The 24,558-nt window shown below is 37.4% G+C and overlaps 5 protein-coding genes across 7 annotated transcripts in view; 1 reads left to right on the forward strand and 4 right to left on the reverse strand.

The window, feature by feature from the left end:
- LOC133531994 (PC4 and SFRS1-interacting protein) overlaps positions 1 to 5,470 on the forward strand; it is a 37,036-nt gene extending 31,566 nt beyond the window's left edge. For all 3 annotated transcript variants that reach the window (XM_061870463.1, XM_061870464.1, XM_061870466.1), the window contains 3 exons: positions 320 to 427; positions 796 to 1,433; positions 1,924 to 5,470. In XM_061870463.1, the coding sequence (XP_061726447.1) occupies positions 320 to 427; positions 796 to 1,433; positions 1,924 to 1,980 (803 nt within the window). In that variant the 3' untranslated portion in view covers positions 1,981 to 5,470. The remainder of the gene's footprint in view (positions 1 to 319; positions 428 to 795; positions 1,434 to 1,923) is intronic.
- A 223-nt stretch (positions 5,471 to 5,693) lies between these two features.
- On the reverse strand, positions 5,694 to 8,315 carry LOC133531995 (uncharacterized). Its single transcript, XM_061870467.1, has 2 exons — positions 6,804 to 8,315; positions 5,694 to 5,823 (listed from the first exon to the last, which is right to left on the reverse strand). Exons 1-2 carry the CDS (start codon positions 8,200 to 8,202, stop codon positions 5,714 to 5,716), a joined length of 1,509 nt encoding a protein of 502 aa, XP_061726451.1. The 5' UTR covers positions 8,203 to 8,315; the 3' UTR covers positions 5,694 to 5,713.
- Positions 8,316 to 9,347: 1,032 nt separating this feature from the next.
- Positions 9,348 to 12,253, reverse strand: LOC133532167 (translation machinery-associated protein 7 homolog). The gene is made up of 3 exons (XM_061870717.1): positions 12,079 to 12,253; positions 10,581 to 10,703; positions 9,348 to 9,797 (listed from the first exon to the last, which is right to left on the reverse strand). Exons 2-3 carry the CDS (start codon positions 10,701 to 10,703, stop codon positions 9,726 to 9,728), a joined length of 195 nt encoding a protein of 64 aa, XP_061726701.1. The 5' UTR covers positions 12,079 to 12,253; the 3' UTR covers positions 9,348 to 9,725.
- Positions 12,254 to 12,800: 547 nt separating this feature from the next.
- Positions 12,801 to 17,396, reverse strand: LOC133532063 (uncharacterized). The gene is made up of 2 exons (XM_061870552.1): positions 13,833 to 17,396; positions 12,801 to 13,028 (listed from the first exon to the last, which is right to left on the reverse strand). Coding segments are annotated over exons 1-2 (3,558 nt in total). The 5' UTR covers positions 17,390 to 17,396; the 3' UTR covers positions 12,801 to 13,027.
- A 766-nt stretch (positions 17,397 to 18,162) lies between these two features.
- Positions 18,163 to 21,677, reverse strand: LOC133531862 (uncharacterized). Its single transcript, XM_061870258.1, has 2 exons — positions 20,927 to 21,677; positions 18,163 to 19,556 (listed from the first exon to the last, which is right to left on the reverse strand). The coding sequence occupies exon 2, from the start codon at positions 19,519 to 19,521 to the stop codon at positions 18,163 to 18,165; it is 1,359 nt and encodes a 452-aa protein (XP_061726242.1). The 5' UTR covers positions 19,522 to 19,556; positions 20,927 to 21,677.
- Between the last annotated feature and the right edge of the window lie 2,881 nt (positions 21,678 to 24,558).

Below are 24,558 nucleotides of genomic sequence, written 5' to 3' on the forward strand. Positions count from 1 at the left end.
TGCGCGAGAGACACTTCCAAAGTGGTAAAATGTGTGTCCAAAGTGGTAAAATGTTGAACAAGATCTAGTAAGTAGATTTTTTTTAATACGTCTTAAATGGTACGGAACCCTTCATGCGCGAGTCCGACTCGCACTTGGCCGCTTTTTTTTTGAGCGTTAGACTAGCCCGCGCTCAGGTGCCAATTACAATTATACGACCCTTTTTTGGAGGTAGTGGCACGTGCTGTTTTACTTAACAATAGATAAAGGAATAGCCGTTCGGGGCCAGCTACTAGTCGAACGACTATACTCATGCTAAAAGAGATACTGTCGGTTCCAGAACTGTCGCAGCCGAGCGCGCACAGCATGCAGGCGGCCGTGGCCGCGGCCAACCGGCTGGAGGCCGCCGCGCCCGACGACGCCGACAACAAAAAGAAACCCACTCCAGGTTAGTCTTGCTACAATTTTGGGCCTCTTTACGTTTTGATTAGTTCGCGCGTCTAATGATGGAGCCTTTATTACACGATTACATGAAAAAGGTTTGAAGCCAGAACGATGAGGAACAGATCCAGGCAGTTTTCTATTTGGTTGGTTAATCGATAAATGTTTCAAGTACCCGAAAATGTAAAAACACATTGTTTACATTTATTTAACTACATAAAGATACAGACTATAGGCAATACTACTACTAACTAAGAAAACGGGCCTTTTTCAGTTACCACTGAACTACCACTTTAAAGATTCAAAGTTATATTTCAATGGAAAAAGCTTTAATTGGTTTTATGACACTTAATTAACAAAAACAATTTTTCACAGCTAAAAGCAAGAAGGCTAACAGCACTCCATTGAAACAACCTCTCAAGCGAGGACGAAAAGCAGCACAAGAAGAGAAGGAGAAGGAAAAAGAAGCAACAGAGGATAACGTGGAAGAGCCAGATACAAACAAACCAAATGAAAATGATAAGGCAGAAGATTCCGAAGCGCCGAAGGAGAATAATGAAAATGAAAAATCTAATGAAGTAAATGAAAATGATGACGCTGCTGATAAAGAAGTAGAGAAAGTTAATGAAAACTCTGAGAAAAATCATGAAGAAGCAGATGAGGAAAAAGGAGAAGGTGACAGTGAAAAGACGAAAGACGATGCAAAGGAAGAGGAATCTAATTCTAAAGATAAAGGTGATGTAGAAAGTAAAACAAATGACAAAGATGACAAAATAGAAGACGGAAGCGATGGCAAAGATGAAAGCAAAAAATCAAAGGAGAGTGATAAAAATAGTGATAAGTCTAAAGATAATGGTAAAAATAAAGATAAAACTAAGGAGGAGGCTAAGAATGGAAAGGATAAAACCCCGAAGCCGGGGGACAAGAGGAAAGATAAGGCGAGTGAAAAGGAACAATCGGTGGAAAAGGAGAAGGTGGATGCTGACGAGCCCCGGGCCAAGCGATCGAGAGAGGTGAGTGTTTGTGCACATATTACATTGGGAATTATAGCGATTTGTGAAAGCTTTTTTTTGTGATAATTGGTAATATGGTAATTGTTGCAAGTGCTTTACCGGCTTTAAGATGGGAATACGCTCTTTTTTTGAAGGTTTGAAGGTAGTATCGGTCCGGAAATACCGCGTTATATACTTATCTTCAGTATTTGTTGTAATTATTAATATCAATGTACAGTCAGATGCAGAGAGAGGTAACCCCCCTGTATAGACTGTATGCAGGGGGGTCACCCCTCTCTGCATCTGACTGTACATAACTTTATTTATTAAGCAATTAATGTTCGATACAATAATTATTGCTCAGAATATAGAACGATTCCTAGGACCACCAGGTCAACATTGTATTTCCTAGAATTAGAATATTTACACATTGTCTTAATAATTATCAAGTCCTAGTGCGTATTAAACTTTTGTTAAAGATGTTCTCAACGAAATATTATTTAATTTTCAGAGCAAGAAGACTGAGCCGCCGCCGCGGTCACCGGCTAAAAGGAAGTCCCGGTCTTAAGCCGCTTACCACTTTAACGGAATTATTCTCGCCACTCGTGGCCACTGGACTGGCTACTAGTCGCCACTAGTGGCCACTTGACTGACACCTTTTGCACAAACACCACTCTGTTAATTTATCATGTACTACATAATAAATGTTAACCTTTTCGTCAATGAAGTAATATAGAGTCATCACCGCCATGTTAAAAATTTCACGGAGACAAACCTGACCAAAACCACGACTTGATATGAAGTCGTGGCGTGTGGGGCACGAAATGCACTGACTTGATATCAAGTCAATGGCGGCGAAATGGTTCAATTTTTGCCCAATCTGATAACATTGTCTGATGAAATCAGTGTGGACGCTAAAACGGAAATTGGCTCGCCGATCCACCTTGATTCAATTTTAAGATGTTGACTGGTCAAATAGAGATGCAGGCGCATGAATGCCAATTTGCGAGTTTGCGAGGGTAGTATGTGCGTTTGGGCATTTTTTTAAATATGAAGCGCTCGAATGTCACAATAAATCTAAAATTGGTGACTGTGTGACACGGACAAAGTGCTAAAAATATGTATACAATGCTTTAAAGTATAGGCAATAAGATCGTGTATACATATTTTTGGCGTTTTGTCCGTGTCGATATTTAATACCTTAACTGTACGCGTGGACGCTAGATGAATTGACGCCAATTTCTTTTCTGATCAAATTTGTCAAGTTGATAATCCCGTCGGGACGGGCCTTTACAGTCGCCATCAGACGGATCAGGGTTGTCATGTCAGGGTATTTTAGAACTTCAACTAATCACTAGAAGCTAGCTAAATGGGTATTTTTAAAAAGCCGACCGTCCAGGAAACATATATTTAATTTTTTCATATGGCAATCCTATTACGGAGCAGCCAAGGTATTCATATATGTATATCTACAAAGCCTGTATTGTGAAAACGTTGAAGTGCATGTTCAGATAATTATGAGCTTGGCCGCTCCGATGTCTGATGGCGACTTATGTTACAATAACATTGTTTTACGAATTCACGACATTTTCCTACGGTAAACTTTCAAATACGGAATTTTGTATCATTATGGAGTTTACTGATTTCATATTAAATACGCATGGTTTTCAGAGTGTACAGAGATCACAATTTTGAACATCTTGGGTTTGTGCAAATGGTGTGTGTGAAACTAAAATTATGTAAAAATTAGATTTCTTATTGCTGAAACTTAATGAAATTTATCAGTAAAATTATGCTATTCATCGAGCTACATAATATTAAATGTTTTGTTATCCTTAAGGACGGTACATAGGCTCTTCGATTGACGCACATTTCTAAAATAAAATTGTATTTTAAGCGACATAAAGGCGCTATCACATTTTGTGACAATGGCAACCGACATTTATATGATAATATTGTTGATGTGCAATATAGATTGTCCTTTACACTTATAACATGGAGAACACTATAGTAATGAGAATTAATTTTTTTAGCCTATGAATACAAAGCATTTGTAAGCTTTTTACTGTCTAAAATTATAGAAACATACATATAAGTTCCTCTTACAATTATTTCTAATGTTTCGAAAATAAAAACCTATCATCAATTCGCGATACGACAGTGATAATGTTGTAATAAAAAAATGTTTAATTATGTTGAAAAATGCTGAAAATACCTTCATATATTTTTTTCCGTGAATACTTGGCTTTTGCTAGTTACTCTATTTTTGTAAAATTATCAAAGTATTCCTTTATAATGTGTTACCAAAGAGAATTTGAAATAGAGGTGTATTGTCAAAGAAAACTTGCGACGTAAATTAACTGCCATCTTTCGACACATAATTAAAATTTTTAGAACGCCATTTGACTTTGATCCTTATTCTTTTACTGATATGTGTTCAATTTGTTAAATATCAAAAAGTGGCGCCATCTTACCGGGCACCACCTAAAGGTTATGGCGCCATCGCTCGAAACGATGCTGCTATACCTTTGGCCTTTGATCTATTAGATGGCGCCACTTTTTGATATTTAACAAATTTAATACATCAGTGAAAGAATAGGGATCAAAGTCAAGTGGCGTTCTAAAAGTTTGAATGATGTGTCGAAAGATAGCAGTAAATTTACGTCGCTACAAACATTTCTTTGACAATACACCTCTATTTCAAAATCTCTTTGGTATTACAATATTTCTTACTATGTCACTCATACATCGCTTCTTCCCCTGACATTATAATTTACAATTGTGAACAAGTATAATTTTATTTAGTGTTAAACTGAACATATTATAGAAGTACACGAGATAAATGTTAGAAGACAATTTTACTAGATATAAGACATTGTGACGAAACTGACTTTATAATGGATATCGACTACTGACTCAAGATGTATTGAAATAGGTATCAACATTGATTACAGTAATCAAATTATTTTGTGCAAAGAGAATTGATTGTTAAAAAGAGATAAAGTCTAAGAAGGAAACGTGTCTTAGAGCTCGACATCCAAAACAGATGGCGCTGTACTGCGCCATATGTTTTGCGGTCACTGAATTATCAAACTTCAACTTTTGACAATCAGTTACCGCAAAATTTATTGAGCTGTACAGCGCCATCTCGATTCCCTGTCAAATTCGAAGCACGAAATTGTCTTAGATTTTACGCATCTTAATCAATGTATCTTTGATTTGAATAACTCTGGTTTAAAACGAGTCAAGAACTTGCCATACGTTCAAAACTGTTTTCACTTTTCACCATCACAATAGACATACAATGGCAGTTAACACATTCACTGCCGGGAACCCACCTGGTGGGCGCTCGTGAACTTTGTTCAGATGCCGGACAACCCGCTGGGCGGGTTTTTTTGTACGCAGCTATAGACCACCGGTTTCTGAGGTAGTGCGCCGTTTTTTGTCTGGCAGTGAATGTGTTAAAGCTTTTTCCTTAGTATCATACATACATAATTCATCTCAATGTCACGTAAAATTCATGTTGTAAATATTCTATGTAATTTACTCCATTTTGAGTATGTTTTTTAACGGTAATACAAATATGTGCTGTTTGATTTTTGGGGCCAGTCCTTTCACGAATTTTCACACATACTCAAGTGTACTGCACATCTGATTTTCAAGCGTCCATTGGCTACTGTGTTTGCTAATCATAACTATCATAAGACTGGACGTTTATATGCAATCGTAGAAAATGTCGGGACTGCTTACAAAAATCAAATATAATTCTAGGTTAGTTTGTAAAAATTCTAGTAAAATAATGATAAGTTAGACGTTTCTAAGCCTGATTTGAACTGGAATAATGATTTAATCTGAGATTAAATATAAATCTTGAAATTAAACTTATTCTTTTTACCGAATTCAAACTAAGGCGGATTCTCGCGCATACTGGATGCGTAACATTTTATATAAATTTACGTCTCTTTGATTTTTATATTAACTAAATATACTGATTTAAGTCCATTTACAAGTGTGTAATAGCGGATTCTTGATGTCAAGAATATATGATTTCCAATATATAGTGTTCTTTTATTTTTATAACGGTTTTTTCTTGTTTCAATTGCACTTCTGAGGCTACCTGTCCAGTGGAGCAGTGAGCGAATAAAAATTAAAAATTCACCAAAAAAATTGTTTAATATCTCCGCTCCTCTTTGCACTATTGGTGAATTTAGCTGCCTCTCACTCTTCTCTAGTGGACAGGCAGCCTAATTGGGCGCAGTGGCTAATAAATAAAATAGCTAGTTCACGCAATAAAATTATATTTAATACAAATTACAACACCGTTTCAAAGTAAGTCTACGTTTCTTCCTTTTGTTCAGTTCGGGATAGGTGGCAAGGATCTTTTTGAGGCATTCATCGGCGTCGCCCTTATCTAAAACATAATGGGTTTCATCAAGGGTTGAAAGGTGTCAGGTGCCTCACCAGAATAAAGTTTTTCACCACACCAACTGGTAAAGGCCCTCTTGATTGTTCAAAAACTAATGAGAGATACAAATTTTAAGTTGTTTACTTATGTTAGTTGGAAGAATTGACTTTTTATTACTTTACTATACATTTTTAAATATGTTTATTTGGATTTGATTTGGTTCGATTTTTTGGTATTCCTCGCGTTGGGTGTGGTGAAAATGTTTGTGTTTCACTTGGAGGCAAAGTTTGTTTAACCCTCGTGCCTTGAAACCCTCGCAATGCTCAACAGTCCACTTCTCGAACCTAATCTTTCGCTTGCTATCAATATTAGCACGAGCGGTTAAGAGGGAAGAATAGCTTTTTGAATCGAAACGAAATAACGGTAATTTTTATATGAAATTCCATTCCGGGAGAAAACTGTTTCCACTAACTAAATCTTAACAAATGACTTTGATTTTGCTGTCGATCGCTATAGCATACAGCATATTAGGTTTCGCTAAAAAAAAATTGTTTTTTGCAAAATTTGAAAAAAAAAGGAAAACTTATAAACCTAGTTTTCCATTTTGTCACAAACATACTAAAAAATCATGTGGAATGGAAAATATTTCGAAGTGGAAAACTTTTTATCTTTTTGTTCACGTGGTATACTTCCCTCTTAAAAAACAACTTTGCTCCCTTGTAAAACGATTCTTATTCGTTTAAAACGAATAACTATTAGGACCAGCAGTAGGTTTTGATCCCTCGCTACGCTCAACGCATAAAGCAAAATTACTGTCCTACGCTTACGCAGAATCTTTCGGTAGCTCGCTAAAAACTTCGATTGCACAAATAACTACGTAGAAGAATTAATACCTAACAAATAATAAGTACTTACAATACCTAAAATAACTAGTGTTTGCTGTTACAGTTTGAGCAAGAGGATCTCTTGCTTTAAAATCTACTTACATTTTTTATAATTTTCATCGTTTTCCGGGTCGCGATACAACAGGTCTGCACCTGGGTCTTCAGTCCTAGCAGTCATAAGTCCAGAAGGCACACATTTCTTATTCCCCATACTATACAGATTATTTAGTACTAAGGGGGCATATTGACCCCTGAACATGTCCAAATACCGCTCACCTTCGGGTATGACGTGCTGTTCAGAACTGTGCTGCGCGTAGCAACGTTGGTATCGATATTTGCTATATTTTACGTAATCTAATGGACTTGCCTCATTTATGAGAGAATTTGATATACCAATGTTATCGTTGGGTATTTTTGAAATGCTTATACCTAACTTTACTGCGCTATTTTGTATATATTTATTTTCGTCGATAGTAATTTTATTCAATTTGGTGATTAATCCCGCTTTTGACGCTTCATTTTCTGTTATAAATTCGAAATCTGACGAATCGTAACCATCGTCACAATCAGAATTTATATATTTTTCTTGACATATTTCTGCACATTCTAATTTGACGTTAGATTCGACGTCTAACTCTACTGGGACTTCATATGGTACAATATTAATCTCATATTTCTGTTGAGTAGTGTTACTGTTACACATTTCAGCTCCAGTGCAATCTTTAACGGGATATAGATTTTGACTGGTAAATACGTCTAAATCAATTACTTCATCGTTTGTCATATTGTTATTGCCAATTTTATCTACTTCGTCTTCTAAATTACTGTTTTCTAAGTATTCAGTTGCTAAAATTACTTTAAGTTCATCTAAATCATCATTTGAAACTATTTGTCCAAACTTGTTTTTATCTTCACGCGGATTTGTATCACCAATGTCGTTTGTTTCATTTTCATCTATACAATAATTACCAAAGTAATTATATGCTAAAATGTCTTCAAATTCATCCAAATCGATTACGTCTTCTTTTGCAACTATTTCGTCAATCTCGTTTTCATTATTTGTGATAATTTCATTTGTTTTATTGTTCTCGTAATCGCTTTCCAAGCATTTAGCTGCTAAAATACTTTCAAATTCTTCTATAACGCCATTTGTAAGTCTTTCGTTAGTCCCATTATCATTTTTTTGGTCATAGGTGTTAATAATACTAGAATAATTTATTTTATCCTTATTTTCTATATCTACACTATCATTGTCTAGGCATCCAGGTACTGAAATACTTTCGCGTTCGTTTACATCAGTCACGTTTTCGTGTGGATCTTTCGGATTGTTACTTATTCCATTACTAAATATATTATTGTCCATTGCTAAATTACTTTCGTCCAGAGCTTCACACATTTTGTCTAGGACTTCATTTAAAGGTTCTTGTGTGCTTTTTTGTGAAGCATTAAGAAAATATATGTTTAGGTCTATCAGCTCCTCGAAATCAGTCATGTCGTCCATTTTAGCTCCTGCCCGTATAACCAACTCAATATAATGACCTAAAACTATAAAACATAAGGTCAACGGGGATAAATGCAACGATCGGATTATTGCGTCTATTTGTGTTCTTTTTTAAACAAATGTGAATAGGTACCAGATTAACGCCATTGAATATTCTTACACAAATCGACTAAGTCCTACAGTAAAAATCTAAGTTAAAAAAAATGGTTTGGTTAGCCTTATTTAATTTTAATTAGGGGTTTATGAAAAATACTTTTAGTTTTGTTTTCAGCTATTTGTAACAAAAAGGTAATGTATGATCTGGTAAGATTCATAAATCACTCCTAAAATAGACGATTTTCAGGATAACGTAGAGCCAACCTGCCAATGCCCTTAAAAGGCTACTGAACCCTAGAGGGAAACTACAATAAATCATTCATTAAATATCCTATTTAACTTAATTATGATGATTGTTGAACAAATTCTTGTTACTAAAGAGTTAGGGCACCGACTGTAACAATACAATCAAGTCAGTAGAACAGTTCATACGGTAGAATATTAGGGCGCCAAAATATCTTGATCTATGTTCGGCTTTACTATTGACTATAAGCAAGGAAAGTTAAAATATTTAGAATAGCCATTTCTTATAACGTAAATATAAAGTGATTTAGTTAATATCCGTTTGTTAATTATACATATAATTGTTGTGTGTGTGTGATGTATAATAGCAAACACAAAATTTATTAGATAAATTCAGCCAGAGCGTCAAATTTAATTTTTATAGTAGGTAGTAAGTTTTAATTTTAACTCATACTAATCAATAACAATACCTAGGTTAGGTACCTAGGTATTGTTATGAATATCTAAAACTGATGGTTAACTTAAATAAACATTAATAACTACTTGTAGTACGCATACGCACCTTTCAAAGAAGATAAATTTGAGAAGCAACAATGCCAACGATTCACTGCACTGGTAAATTAAAATAATGAGTAGTTTTACAAGCAAGAAATGCGTTTAGCACAGACATGTGGCTTGGCTTTTAGCGCGGTTTTTTCTTTTTAAATGCGATCTGTCAATGTCAAACCATAGACAGCCGTCAAACAGCCAAAAACAAAAGCTTGCTATAACTATACAAATCATGGGCAGTAATAAAAAGAAATGTATCGGTATTCACAAGTTTATTACGTTTTAAATGCAAATGTAACATGAGGAAATTACCATTTTCAACCATTTTGGAGCAATGTTCATTTTTAATTATAAAAAATGTTTTTTTTGCAATGTAAACTGCCTATTGTGTATACACAAGAAAAAATACTTTTAAGTAAGTAAATGTCAATGTGTGAAAATGAAAACACTATACTGCCAGACAAGATACACAAAAAGAAAAATAGTGTAGCCCGTACATTACGTCCAGAATAATGTAGCAAAAGGTTTAAAATGCATACATTTTTAATCGATGATATACGGAAGATCTTTAATAGTTCTTACAAAAGAATTTATTACAGCCTATAACTTAAACAGTAGATCATCATAGAGTTGTGTCACTTTTTGCCAGATTTCTTTATTCCACCTTGTGCGAGGGGACCTTTTTGTGTTGCCTTTGCTTTCGCATCCTGTAATAGTAAAAAATATATTTATTTAATTAATGTTACCATTTTTTTAAGAGACAATTGTTGTATGTTCTGATGTTTTTTGCTGACCATACTTTTCTTTGGGCTTGTACACAAATCACGCGAGGTTCGATAGGGGGGGAGGGGGGTCACGAAAAAAATCACGACAGATCACGTTGGGGGAGGGGGGGGTATAAGAAAACCTCACGTGTATTTTTCTATAGTGAACGAAAGTAAGAAAAAATATCTACCACATACTTTTTCTCCGTTTTATTAAACATAAATCTTCACTTGGCACTTCAAAATAGCGAGTCTAAACAAGATTTATTCTATACAATACTTTTTATCTTAAAATAAGGTCGAATGAAAAAATAAAAAATAAATACACGTGAGGTTATGTGGCGGAGGGGGGGGGTTCGCCAAGAACCTCACCAAGGGGGAGGAGGGGTCAAAAATAGCCGAAAAAACCTCACGTGATTTGTGCACAAGCCCTTTCCACTGGCAACTAATACTCATTGAGACAATTCTAACAACCCCAAACACAATTAGTTTGCATTGTTTTATCAAAGAGTTCCCATGGCCACCTCCTGTCTCCATCATCTGATCAGCTCCATAATATTACATTGCCATCTAATGTACATATGTATGAAAATTTCAGCTCAATTGGAAATCGGGAAGTGGGTAAAATTTTGCTTCTAAGATTTGACCCACACATGTGTTTGACTAACAGGGCAAGTTAAATAAAAGCTTGTAAAAATTTTTATTAATCTAGGATTGGGCACTAACCGCCAGAGCCTTCTGCTGTTCCTTGAGCTTGGCCTTGTGGGCCAGGTCATCCTCGTCCAGCTCCTTGGACTCCTTTTTAGGAGCCTTCAGCGGCTTCTTCTTACCACCTTCACGACCAGACATCTGTAACGAAACCAAGTCTTTGTTATTAACCTTTTAAATGTCAAGAACAGTCATTGTTACTAGCCATGTCCTGCACCATGAAATGTAGTTTTCACACTTTCAAGTAAGATTTACATTAGCTTGCTCAGACCTTGGTATGTCAGTTTGTTTATAATGTAAAGCTTTCAAAGGGTTAATCATACATGTTTCTTTTATTAACACTTCCGGTACCCGGTGCCCTGTTTCCAGTACAAAATGAACACACATATATGTTCTTGTCAGTTAATGTATTAAGTTGGCTACACACCCAATGATTAAACTGAGCAGTCTGTTTTCACAGTTTTACTGAAAGAGTGAATGGAATTTCAATGTGTATGAAATATTCTGAAATAAATCACATCTCTTTAAAGGCATAGAATTACAAGTAGAACAAACAAAATTATTAAGAAGTTTTTTTTTTTTACTAATGAGCACTGTAAGATAAAAATATGTATGTTAAACATACATCTTCACAATCCATATTAAATGTGTTTTAAACTTAAAATGTCTAATGGGTAAAGCTAAAATAAAACTGAAAACAAAACTAAAATTTAACTGCATAATATAGTTTTTGAAAACAATACCACATCATATGCATAACATTGCAAAATCTAGAACTATTAGTAAAATAATTAAATTAAAAGGCTAGTCTTTAACACTGAAAGTAAAATGTATGAATGCCACAATTAGTTTTGTGTCTGACCTTCCTGTAGCCTTGATGGTAATTTAGATGATTTTCACTACAACCTTGCTAAAAAGTGCTAATCGGTCATCTGCATCTGACAAAATGTGTTGTCATCTGGCAAAAAAGCAGTTACTGTATAAAAACGTGATTCTAATGGACACTTCCGTGAGTCTTATACTGCAGTAAAACATGCTTAAATTTCGAAAGAGCACACGTCAGAAACGCATTTATGTGGGAAAGCTAAATTAAAAAGATATATGAAGACAAGTTGTAAGAACCGGTGTAAAATAGCATATTACGCGGGCACTAGACAAAGTCACACACTTACCAAAATCTCATCCTAAACATTGGTTTTCATTAAGATAAATAGCCTAGAGATATTATCTAGTAAACTTTATTTCCTACAACTTGTATGAAAGTATTTTTAAATGTAGTGGTCAATCATCCACTCTTAGTAAAAAATACGTCATAAACTTCTATATCGCACTCGGCTTTAAACAAAGAACTATTCTTCTAGTTCTCAGCTCTGAACAAGTGCATTTTAATGTCGAAAAAACCTATTATGAAAAAATCCTACCTAACCTCAACTATTAATTTATATCGAAATAAGGTGCCAATATGAACGCTATACGCGTGCAACCATTATTAATATAGCGTGCAACCAGTACTTACGTTGGGAATGTATTAAATTAAAATTAAAGATGCACTGAATTAGATGAATAGATTATTACAAAAAATGATAATGATCGTCACAACACAGTGCGCATTTGCAACTTCAAATTTGCCATTTGCTTTTTTTGACGCTGTCATAGACAAGGCAAAAGTTGTTTGAGGAACTATGAATAACGCCGTATCGCAGTACAGAATGATTATCAAGATTATTGTTTTGTATTATTGTAAACGGAAGAAGCCGTTGCCGTTGATTCAATATATTTAGTCATGATTTAGTCAGACTCAGACCAAGCTAAAGCCCCCCCTTCACACTCCTACATTGCAGTCCGCTTCGCAGGTCTACGGTTGTCCTATATATTATACTACTCTTTGTTCGATTCCATGGTCCTATCCACTTCTGTAGATTGTTCCACTGTACAAAAAGGTTTGCGACCTAATACGGTTTGGGGATTTTTAAACTTTTGATTTTTTCCCACAAGTGTACAGTCGAAGTCAACCCTACTGTAACCTTTGTAATAAGGCGAAAAATGTACACGTATCTTTGTACCTACGGGCATCTTCATGATAAGCTTAGAGCATTAAGATCGAAAACGGCACACAGGATTTGTTGTTGCGCGCTCGCTTTTAACTTTTAACTCGCGCGCACAATTCGCCTGGAATACTCTTGTATCATAATAATGTGTACTTTCTCATTTTGGGACGTTGGTGTGGCCGCCTCTCCCCTAGCCGCCTACGGTATATAAATGAGACCGTAAAGAGGGGAAAGGCGGCAACTTATATATATGTTATATTAGGGGGATCTATTGGGGTATAGAATGCATCGCATACATACCTTCATATCCCATAAGGGACTCTTCATCCTCACTCTCTCTGCACCTCAACTCCTGGGCCAGAGGAGCCTTAATCTGCTTCGCTTATCTTAAGGCGGCTGAATGTATGACACCCGAGATCTGTGGGTAAAATTGCTCTATGAACATGGTATTCTCCAAACCATTAACCTCCACACATAAATCTATATATCTTACTAGTGAGCCCCATCTTACCCGGCCGGATGTAGGTTACACAAAGCCAACTACCTAAGTAGCTGTATAGTCAAGGGGGCGTACCGCAGCCGAAGCTGCCCCTTGCGTGCTGATAAAGGAGTAACTAGCGGCCGAAGCCACCTTACTCCTACACGGGGATAAAGGAGAACCTAGCAGCCGAAGCCACAGAACTCCTAACGCCTTTCTCTGGTTTCAAGGGGGCGTACCACAGCCGAAGCTGCCCCTTGCGTGCTGATAAAGGAGTAACTAGCGGCCGGAGCCACCTTACTCCTACACGGGGATAAAGGAGAACCTAGCAGCCGAAGCCACAGAACTCCTAACGCCTTTCTCTATAGTAGCCGCCCCCCTTACGGGGAGCATCTAGCAGCTAAACCTGCCATTCTCTTACACATTGATATAGGAGGATCTGCGGCCGAAGCCGCAGACTCCTACACAATCATAAGTCCCTAGTCCGCCTTACCTAAGATGGGCTCCCAATAGCTTCCACGTCAAGGTCACGTGGCAAGCTCGAACCAGAAAGGAATAAAGGAGATAATCGCACAGAGAAACCATACCACTACTGCGAGCTTTCACCAAGTAAATAAAATACTTAGCTTTAGATGATTCCGGACAGCTGTAGGCTTCCTCACTTTATATCACATTTTATAGAACTAGCGCGTTTCGCGCCATATTGAATCTAGCTTCACCAACTTACTACGTTGGTTAACTTACCACAGTTCCACATAGAGGGCGCTGTTCGGTGTTGCCGCAGGTGAATTAGTATTGTGGCATCGGATTTTCGCGTCCGTCGCGACACTCCCCAACACAGGCAGGAATAGGGCGACTAGATTGCTGGTCCATTCTTTGATCTTCTCAAGGGCTCGAAGAGCTGCGGCTCTCTTAGGTCTTGACTCGTTGCCTAGCGTAACCTCCTCCAGGTTGTGTGATTCTGGCTTAGTGTGCTCGTAAGATTCGAGGTCGACGACCGCGAACGGTTCTGGTTCGGACATAGACTTAGGCTTAGGCTCGTTTGACTCACTATACATAGGCTCTAGGATTCGTTGAGAGGAACTCCTTCCCTCTACTGGCGAGGCATAAGGTTGTACTTCTTCTTCTGGCTTATCTCTGACTGCTTGCGTGCATCTTTGCTCAGAAAGAGACTCGGATTCGGCAACATCGTTGACGGAATCCACCGTCATGTCATCTCTGCGTGACGAACGGGGTAGATTAGGAAGTTGCAGAGGTTCTTCTGCGCTTTCGTCGTAAGATGATGTTTGTTTACACTGTTCTTCTCCATCTTCGATCTCTAACGGGTAGAGATGCGCGATAGATCTTGTATACTCTGTATCTCCTACTCGTACCGTGGCAACCCTACATAAACCGTCGGCGCCTTTTCTTAAAGATACTATTTTCCCAACTTTCCAATTGACTCTGTTCTTCGTGTCACCTTTGATCTGCACGATTTGACCTATCTTTGGAGCCAACTTGGATATTACCCTAGGTTCTTTAGGATGGTGGGAATATCTTTCTCTCAAATTTAGGAGATACCGGTTCTCGAACATCTCTTTAAATTCTCTTAGAATTAACTGTGCTTTCTTCCAACCTTTAATTAAATTGTCTTTAGTCACCGTTCCTTGTGACGTAGTAGGATCCTTTCCTGACGTTTCCATAATGATACATTTTCCCATGGTAAGAAAATCTGAAGGTTTTAATACATGATCAGGCTCCGAGTCCACGTAAGTTAAAGGTCTTGTGTTAAGAACCGCTTCTATTTCTTTAACCACTGTAACCAGCTGGCTGTCATTCAATAAATGTTTCTGTAAAGTTTTCTTCATACAGTTCTTAACCAATCCGACTAATCTCTCGTAGAATCCTCCATGCCATGGTGCTAACTGTGGTATAAATTTCCATTTTATTTCTTTATCTACGCCGTATGGATTCTGAAGAATCTCCGAGAGTAACTTAAAGTGAGCTGCGTTGTCAGAGGTTATCAAGATAGGCACGCCTCTTGCTGAAATCATCCTGCGTAAGGCCAATAAACCTTCTTCCGCTGTTAGGTCCTTTACAACTTCTAGGTGAATGGCTCTTACAGCCAAACATGTATATAGGCTAATCCACCTTTTGCAATTGCCATTCCCATTGTTAACTAGAAGTGGTCCCAGGTAGTCGGTACCAACGTATGTAAATGGAGAACTATAGTTGACTCTCTCTTTCGGTAAAGCAGGAGTTTCCGGTAGTCTATATGGCCCTCCGTCATGTCTCATACATTCAGGGCATTTCTTCAGGATCCTTTGAACTTGGCTTCTTCCTTGTGGAATCCAGTATGTTTCCCTTATCTTGTCTAACGTGTGACTCACTCCAACATGTTTATTTTCTTGATGAGTCTTTATTATAATTTCGTTGGTGAAATCTGAATTTTTTGGAATAAGTATAGGATAGCGTTTGTCAAATGACCAGTTTGTGTGTTTCATACGACCTTTGCACCTCAGTAACTCATCTATATCTTTAAATATGCCTAAATTCAAACTTAAACTAGTTACTTTTCCCTCTACTTCTAGAGGAAAATACTCTGATTGAATTTCTTTCAATTTTTGAAACTTATTGTCTGGCATCTGACCATTCTCTTGATTTATTATCTCTTTTGCAGTTGTGCCATCTTCCGTTTCCACCGGGTTAACATTAGGTATATCTGGATCATCTATTTCCATCAGTTCTTCATCTTCTTGGATCCCAAGACCCTCCCCAGTCAAGAGAGAACTGGTGGGTCCACTGCCGGATGTAGTTGGCCACGTCTTCGGATCTTCTACTATAAATTGTGGACCACTCAGCCATTTCTCCCCGTCCTCTCTCGAACAGGTGGGTCTGGTGCCTACGTCTGCTGGATTTAGGTCTGTTGGAAGGTATCTGATTTCCAGATCTTTATTTGTTCTGATCTCTTCTATCCTCCTGGCAACGAAAGGTGGTAATAGTTTGTCAGATTTACACCATTCTATGACTATCTGGCTGTCGGTCCATAAGACTTGCCTTGCTATCTTCTGCTGGAAGAATTTAAGAACGAACTTTATCAATCTACTGCCAATCAGTACTCCTAATAGTTCAAGACGGGGTATCTTGAGACTCTCCTGATCTTTACTTGGTATTAAACGGGATTTACCAATGATGAAGCTTTTCCCCGAGCCGCAAACTAAAAAGACTGATGCTGCATAAGCCTGTAGGGAGGCGTCAGTGAAACAGTGTAGTTGGTAGCCTTTTCCCACTGGTGTCTTCATGTAGCATCTGTTCACTGACACTTCCCTAATGGCTTCTAAGTTCTGTCTGATGACGTTCCACTCTTCTGTTAGTTCGCTTGACAATGGCGAGTCCCACGACACTCCAGCCTTCCAAAGTCCTTGTAGAAAGAGTTTAGATGATAGAGTATAGGGCACAGCATAACCACATGGATCATAGATTGATGCAATAGTCTTCAGTATTCCTCTTTTTGTGACTGCTTCCTCTTGCAAGTTAGGTTTCAACTGAAGAGTATCTTTCTTAATGTCCCATTCTAAACCAAGTACCTTTACTTTATCTTCTTTACATGTATCAGAAACTTTCTTCATAAATTCTCGAGAATTTGAGCTCCAATCCCTGAGTGACATTGAAATATCTTGAAAAGATCCTTTTAGATTTCTGTAGAGCTCCATCGCTTCATCTGTAGTGCTGGAACCCGAAACAAAGTTGTCCACATATATGTCATTTGCTTTTAGTCTGACTTGTTGATGTTCCGCACTAGACAGGTGGTGTTTGATTGTTGCATTAAGCAAAAACGGTGACGAAATGACGCCAAATGGAACTCTACAAAACCTAAGGTGTAATAGGTTGTCTTGAGATATCGGTTTAGAGGTATCTTTGAGCCACAGGAACCTGGTTACGTCACGATCCTTTTCGTGTAACGCCATCTGTAAGAACGCCTTTTCAATATCTGAGGTTAGTCCTATCTGATGAGTTCTAAATTTTATGAGTAAACCTGTGAGGTCTTCTAACATGAGTGGTCCTCTGTATAAACATTCGTTCAGACTCTTGGTGTCTTTGCTGCTCTTGGAGCTAGCATCATAAACTATTCTCATAGGTTTCCCTCGATGGCTTACTCCATGGAAGGGTAGGTAGTGAACTACGTTATCCGTTGACGTTCTTGAAGCAAGTACAACTTCTATTATACCCTTATCTAATTGTTGTTTAAACGTATCATCGTATGATAACAACGTGCCTTGATCCATACGCTTCAATAAGCTTGATAAGCGACCAAAAGCCATTCCATAATTATTGGGTAAGTCCGGTGGGTAAGTTATCCACGGCCAGCTTACCGTGTAACGATTATTTAATTTTAGAGTGGTATTATTAAAATACTTGATTGCTTCTTCTTCTCTAGTTGCTTTCGGTGAATCACTAATACCTATACATTCTAGTTCCCAGAGGCTCTTTATGTCTCCATCACAAAGGGGTGGGTCAGGTTGATGAAGCTTCGTTTCTATACAAGTCTGAGCGTAAGTCACTACATAGGGCTCGTCACTAAGCTGTGGTTCTGTTCTACCACTTATTATCCAACCAAGGGCAGAATCGACCAGGAACAGGTTACTACCCAATTGTATTTTCTTCTCGTAAATTAGGTTGAAGTAGTACTCGTTTCCAACCAGAATCTGCACCTGTCCGCTTAGCGAGCCGTCATCCGCTAGTATATATGACTCCGGTAAGTCCTTCAACTTGACAGTGGGTATGTATCCTCTTGAAATACGTTCAACGCAGTTGGCTTGTATAACTATCTTCTTATTTGTCCTTGACAGCAATTGTAAAGTAACTATTGGACTATGTATTTCTTTAGGAGGATCTTCACCGAAGGTAAATATAGTTAAATGACTTTCCTCTTCAATGGGAAGCTTCAATTCCTTGGCAGTTTGAAATGTGACATAGGAGCGCTGAGAGCCTGGATCTAAAAGAAGTCTATATTTATATTGTTTATTTTTATCATCTAGGGGGTTAGCCCTAACAACAGAAGTTTGAAGAGTAGTGAATCCCTTTCCTAGAACCGTCAGGACTGTTTCTTCATTGCAGTATTCTTCTGAAAATTTAAATGGCATAAAGCTCTGTTATGCGGTGTCTCACTACAGCAAATGCTACACTTACGTTTGTTCTTGCAGTCTTCTATAAAGTGGCCTAACTTCAAACACATGAAGCATTTCTTTCCAAGTCGTTTCTTTCTTTCTGCTAAGGTAGCAGCTTCAGAGCACTTATCATTGTAATGATCACCTTTGCAAAAGATGCATGTCCACGCTGTTCTCCCCTTCGGAGAGCCCTGCTGAGGTTCTGGTTGATCCTTGTTAGAAGTCGGAGTTTGTTTTGGTCTGTTCCATTTATTGGGTTTATTAATACTATCAAACTTATTCTTCCTTTCCGGTCTTCTATCAAAACCTCCTTGAGGATTTTGTTTCTTAGGGGGACCTTGCTGCTGTTTGGGTTGATATGCGCTTCTTGCACGTTTCACATTTATATGTAGAGTTCCGACTGTACTATCTTCTGCTTCATGCGTGCGTTTTCTTCCTGAAATCCTTTCAGCATCCTCTTTTGCGGTAATAATTCTATCTAATTGGTTCCTGATTTCTTGTATAGAATCATCATTAACCTTCAGCTTAATTTCGTAAACTAGATCGGGTGGAAATTTTTCCAGCAACATAAAACGAAGATGATTGTGATTGATGTTTTCACCTAATGATTCCAAAATTTTGAGATTTCGTTCAACTTCGTTGAATGTCTTTCTACAGTCTTCAGCGGTGCTTTTGGCCATCTTAACCTTATATAGTGTTGCATAATGCGCGTCAATGAGATGAGAGGTCTTGCCGAAACGCTCCTTCAGGATTGATATGGCTATTCTATAATTAGCATTAGTAGTAGACAGACCATCTATGGCTTTCTTGGCATCTCCCGTCACCGAGGCTTTAAGATAGGAGAGCTTGTCAACATCAGGCAGATTTCTTGAATCAATGTTGCTCTTGAAGGAGTCCCAGAACTCACACCAAAAGAGCACATCTCCACTATACACCGGCAGCTGTAGTTTAGGGAGTCGGCACGAGGCATTCGCTTCCGGAGGTTTCTCTGTAGCGTTGCTTTTCAAAGTTATTTGATCGATCTTCACTTTAAGTTCAGCCAAAGTCTCCTCTGCTTGAAGTTGCAATCCACTCAGTAAACATATTTCATCAGAAGCAGGTGTCGAAGCCAAGCGAAAGTACTCCATCAAGTCGTTGTCAAGTCTTTTCAGAGATGCATCTAATTTACTGTAAGTAATTTGAGCCTGCCCTAAGTTCTCTGAATTAATGGTAACAGGAATAACTTCTATGTCTGTGGTGAGTTTGTCGTTAATGAGCCTAAGCCTTCTTAAAAGCAAATCGTCCATTATGTTGTTTGTGTAAGCTCTTTTCTTGTTTAATCCTGTAACGTATAGAAATAAACCCATTTAACCTAAAGTCCTATTTATTTGCTTATGTTTGAAATGATTACGCTTGTAGATTTAATTAATACTGCCTTGCAGTAACTATGTTTCATACTACTTTAGGTTGTTTAATTTTAAATTATTTTATTTATTCTTTATTTTAATGATCTCAAAATATTGAAATCTAAATTTAACTAATGATCTCTAAAATCTTTTCAAATTTGAAACCAAAAAAGAATAAAAATCAAAGTCAATTAAATTACATGAATGAAACCATTGACCCAATTATAATCCGATGTTTCATTTAAATATCATGAGAGGGAGTAAAACAAGGGTGGAAGGCAACATAACATACACAGCTACATATAAATGTGTCTAGTTTTATCTTTATAATTTATAGGTTACACCAATACAAGCGTCATCGACGTCAGTAAGTGATGTTGACGTTTATACACTGTTGCCACAACACAACCTCTAATGTTGGTGTCTCTGATTCAAGCTCACTCGTAGCACAACGAAAATTAATACTTTATTTCCATTTCACTTGTTTTATTGATCTATTAAATGATTATTTTATTTTTATTTCACTTGTTTGGTTTATTTATTTAGTAATCATTTTAATTTTATTTATTTGAACACTTCAAAGAATCACTTATCTAATGAGTCTAATTGCACATAAAAGTCACCACAATAAATCTGGAAAGAAGATGTTAACTTATATATACATATACACACCACAATTGCTTTCGTATAATATAATCATGGACTTCAATATGGAATGCATGTAAAATAAATCAGGTATAAGTTCCCTTTAGGCCTATATACATAATATTGTATATAATTATACTTCTTACTTAACGTTTACTTACTCAACTAAATCCTTTGTACATACGCCGTAAAACAATTCATAAAGAAATAAATTGTCTTTCTTAGTTTAAATAAGGTAGCGTAATAATACCAAACTATCTAACTAGGGAACCCGAGATAACATTCCAGAAGGCCTATAGTAAGCTTGGAAAATTACTAAGGTTCGCCTCTTGTTTGGAAAATTCTAGATATTTCTAAAACTAAGTCGTACTAATATGAGCCGTGTTACCTAAACAATAGGGTTGACTCTTGTCTACGGTCGTCCCCAACTATCAACTTCTAGAAAGTGAAATTATTTCAATAAAGTAGGAGACGAAATCGACTCATAATTCATACATACGGAAGGATACTTAGTTAAAAACGGATTCCTTTTCTTGTTAGAAACCCAAATGATCATGGCCGCCATGCTGTCGGATCGCTTGCTATGAAATAATTTTCGTCGCGCGCATTTGTTTTACAGAATAGAGCTCTGTCACTGTGAAGTAAATGTTTAAAAACTTACCGAGAAATAGTCTAGTCCGATAGCAGGTCTAATCAGGGGGGTTTTCGTCAAATCCGAGTTGTCTTGTCCGGTGTGGTTGGCGGCGGCGAGTTCACTGTACCTATGAAGTAAATACGTAGTTTTTCACAATCTTGCCTATCTACACGCTTATCCCTTTGTTGGTGCCCTTTAAATTATAATATTCTCAATATTTACCAGCATAATTTGAGGAACCTTCCCGGGGAACTCGCGTCTGCTTGGAGATCTTCCGCCAACGATTCAAAATGGTGGAACGTTCGCTTTGCAACAGTCAGTGTTGCCAAAGTCAACTCAAACCCCATAAATTTCGATAAATATGAAATGAATTTAGGGCCTTTAACAAATTTCTTTCTTCTTTATGTTGATTCCGTATAAATGATTGCATCCTTGTGTTCTTAAAACTACTTAAGTTCTAAAGTATAACGTAAATATAAAAGGTAAAATGTAGAGTGCTTACTCATACAAACTCTTATCTACTACACGTACGTTTCTTATAAGATGCTTATTAGTTATTCTGACTCGCATACGTTTACTTATTATAATCATATTAAATCCACAACTCTAACAACTAATGTATAATAAAATAAAGTAAATCTTCTACTTATATCTAAGTACGCTTTGCTATGACGTACCTACTGAAGCGTCTTATTGGAAATTGGTTATCGTATAACTTTTCTATGTTGAATCAGCTTAGCGACATAATTTTTCTTTCTTCTTTAATTTTCTTGAGAATCCCGATAATCCGCACATTTTCCGCGATTTGGTGGATAATCTTCCTAGTGTGGCAACACCTGCCATCTTGTTCTAGGCGGTTCGCGCCGCCTATTTTTCCGGTTACGTTGGTAACTCGAAGGCATTATTACACAATAGTGTATCACTTAATTTAAAGTAATAAATATCATAATTGATAAATATAGACAAATGCACCAATCCCTTTTTTATTCATCTTTGTTTATTCTTTTACTAATTTGCGACTCCATTCTAATTGGAAAATAAAATACATCCATTATGAAAATGTCGTGTGACTGCTTCCGGTCACCGCGATGTAATTTCTTCATGTTGGCTCCGTACAATGTTGATGTTCTGCCGTTCACGTATATAAAAACATGACTTATTAACTCACAATATCTTCAATTGATGAATATTAATGCCAGCCTCTTTATTTAAACAAGCCTAAATTAATATCGAACCAGATGTAATAAGAAAACACCTTAAAATGTACACATAAAATATAAAACCTCGCAGTTTTCGCTACTGTTAGCGCCATCTATGATTTCCGATAGTAAACATATATGCCTATAGTGAAGATGTATGCTTTGCATTCTTTATATTATTTATTCTCAACAAAGCCTTGGTTCTTTAACTGCTGAATCCCAGCATTAACCACCATTGTGGCCGCCTCTCCCCTAGCCGCCTACGATATATAAATGAGACCGTAAAGAGGGGAAAGGCGGCAACTTATATATATGTTATATTAGGGGGATCTATTGGGGTATAGAATGCATCGCATACATACCTTCATATCCCATAAGGGACTCTTCATCCTCACTCTCTCTGCACCTCAACTCCTGGGCCAGAGGAGCCTTAATCTGCTTCGCTTATCTTAAGGCGGCTGAATGTATGACACCCGAGATCTGTGGGTAAAATTGCTCTATGAACATGGTATTCTCCAAACCATTAACCTCCACACATAAATCTATATATCTTACTAGTGAGCCCCATCTTACCCGGCCGGATGTAGGTTACACAAAGCCAACTACCTAAGTAGCTGTATAGTCAAGGGGGCGTACCGCAGCCGAAGCTGCCCCTTGCGTGCTGATAAAGGAGTAACTAGCGGCCGAAGCCACCTTACTCCTACACGGGGATAAAGGAGAACCTAGCAGCCGAAGCCACAGAACTCCTAACGCCTTTCTCTGGTTTCAAGGGGGCGTACCACAGCCGAAGCTGCCCCTTGCGTGCTGATAAAGGAGTAACTAGCGGCCGGAGCCACCTTACTCCTACACGGGGATAAAGGAGAACCTAGCAGCCGAAGCCACAGAACTCCTAACGCCTTTCTCTATAGTAGCCGCCCCCCTTACGGGGAGCATCTAGCAGCTAAACCTGCCATTCTCTTACACATTGATATAGGAGGATCTGCGGCCGAAGCCGCAGACTCCTACACAATCATAAGTCCCTAGTCCGCCTTACCTAAGATGGGCTCCCAATAGCTTCCACGTCAAGGTCACGTGGCAAGCTCGAACCAGAAAGGAATAAAGGAGATAATCGCACAGAGAAACCATACCACTACTGCGAGCTTTCACCAAGTAAATAAAATACTTAGCTTTAGATGATTCCGGACAGCTGTAGGCTTCCTCACTTTATATCACATTTTATAGAACTAGCGCGTTTCGCGCCATATTGAATCTAGCTTCACCAACTTACTACGTTGGTTAACTTACCACAGTTCCACATAGAGGGCGCTGTTCGGTGTTGCCGCAGGTGAATTAGTATTGTGGCATCGGATTTTCGCGTCCGTCGCGACAGTTGGTTTGTCAAGATCCTATACTTACTTTACTCTTTGGTCAAGATGTTTGTGTGAACTTTTTATACATAACTATTTTGACGACCGGTCTGGCTTAGTGGGTAAGCGAGTACTGCCTATGAAGCCGATGGTCCCGGGTTCAAATCCTGGTAAGGGCATTTATTTGTGTGATGAGCACGGATACTTGTTCCTGAGTCATGGCTGTTTTCTATGTATTTAAGTATTTATACTATATATATATTGTTCTGTAAGTACCTACAACACAAGCCTTAATTGAGCTTACTGTGGGACTTAATCAATTTGTGTAATAATGTCCTTATAATATTCATTTATTTATTTAATTGACATGATCTTCTTAACAAAAATATCATTTTAAGGGAATAAAGTCGTGCTTGTAATTATATCGGTAATTCGTGATGTTTTTGATAAGATATTTCAAGTTTTAACATATTAATATTTTTATGTGTCACGAAAAGGTCACGAGAAAGACAAATGGTTACATTACTTACATTACTTTAAAATGTACTTACATTACAATGCCGTTTAAAACTGCATAATAATATTTGTTCTTAAGGCTTTATTATGTTGCAAGCGCATGATATATGTGCCTTTGTAGAACAACATACAGGGTGATTCATGAGACGCGAGAAGGACCAAATCTACCTACCTACCACTCAGTAAATGTTGATGGATCGTTCATCATCGTATTCAATAGGTAAGTTAAATAACCACACCATTTTCCAGTATTTTTTAAAACTTGTTTTGTAAGGACATATTTAATTATCTACAATCATGGTCACGCTACAACATCTAATTGATCTAATTAATAAAGAAAACCCTCTTTAACGGTTAAATATTGTCACACTTGAGTGAGACACGATTTTTCAAAAGTAGCGGTGACATTCAATTTGTTACTTTATCGTCAATAAAGCCAAAGACAATTGATAGAGGTGGATTGTCAAAGAAAATTTTGATCTTTGACTTTGATCCTTATTCTTTCACTGTTTTTTTGTTTAAACTTTATTGCACATAAAAAAGAGTACAACAGGCGAACTCACTGATATGTGTTAAATTAGTTAAATACCAAAAAGTG

The sequence above is a fragment of the Cydia pomonella genome, chromosome 26 (genome assembly GCF_033807575.1).
Source record: "Cydia pomonella isolate Wapato2018A chromosome 26, ilCydPomo1, whole genome shotgun sequence".
Taxonomy (NCBI): Eukaryota; Metazoa; Arthropoda; class Insecta; order Lepidoptera; family Tortricidae; genus Cydia; species Cydia pomonella.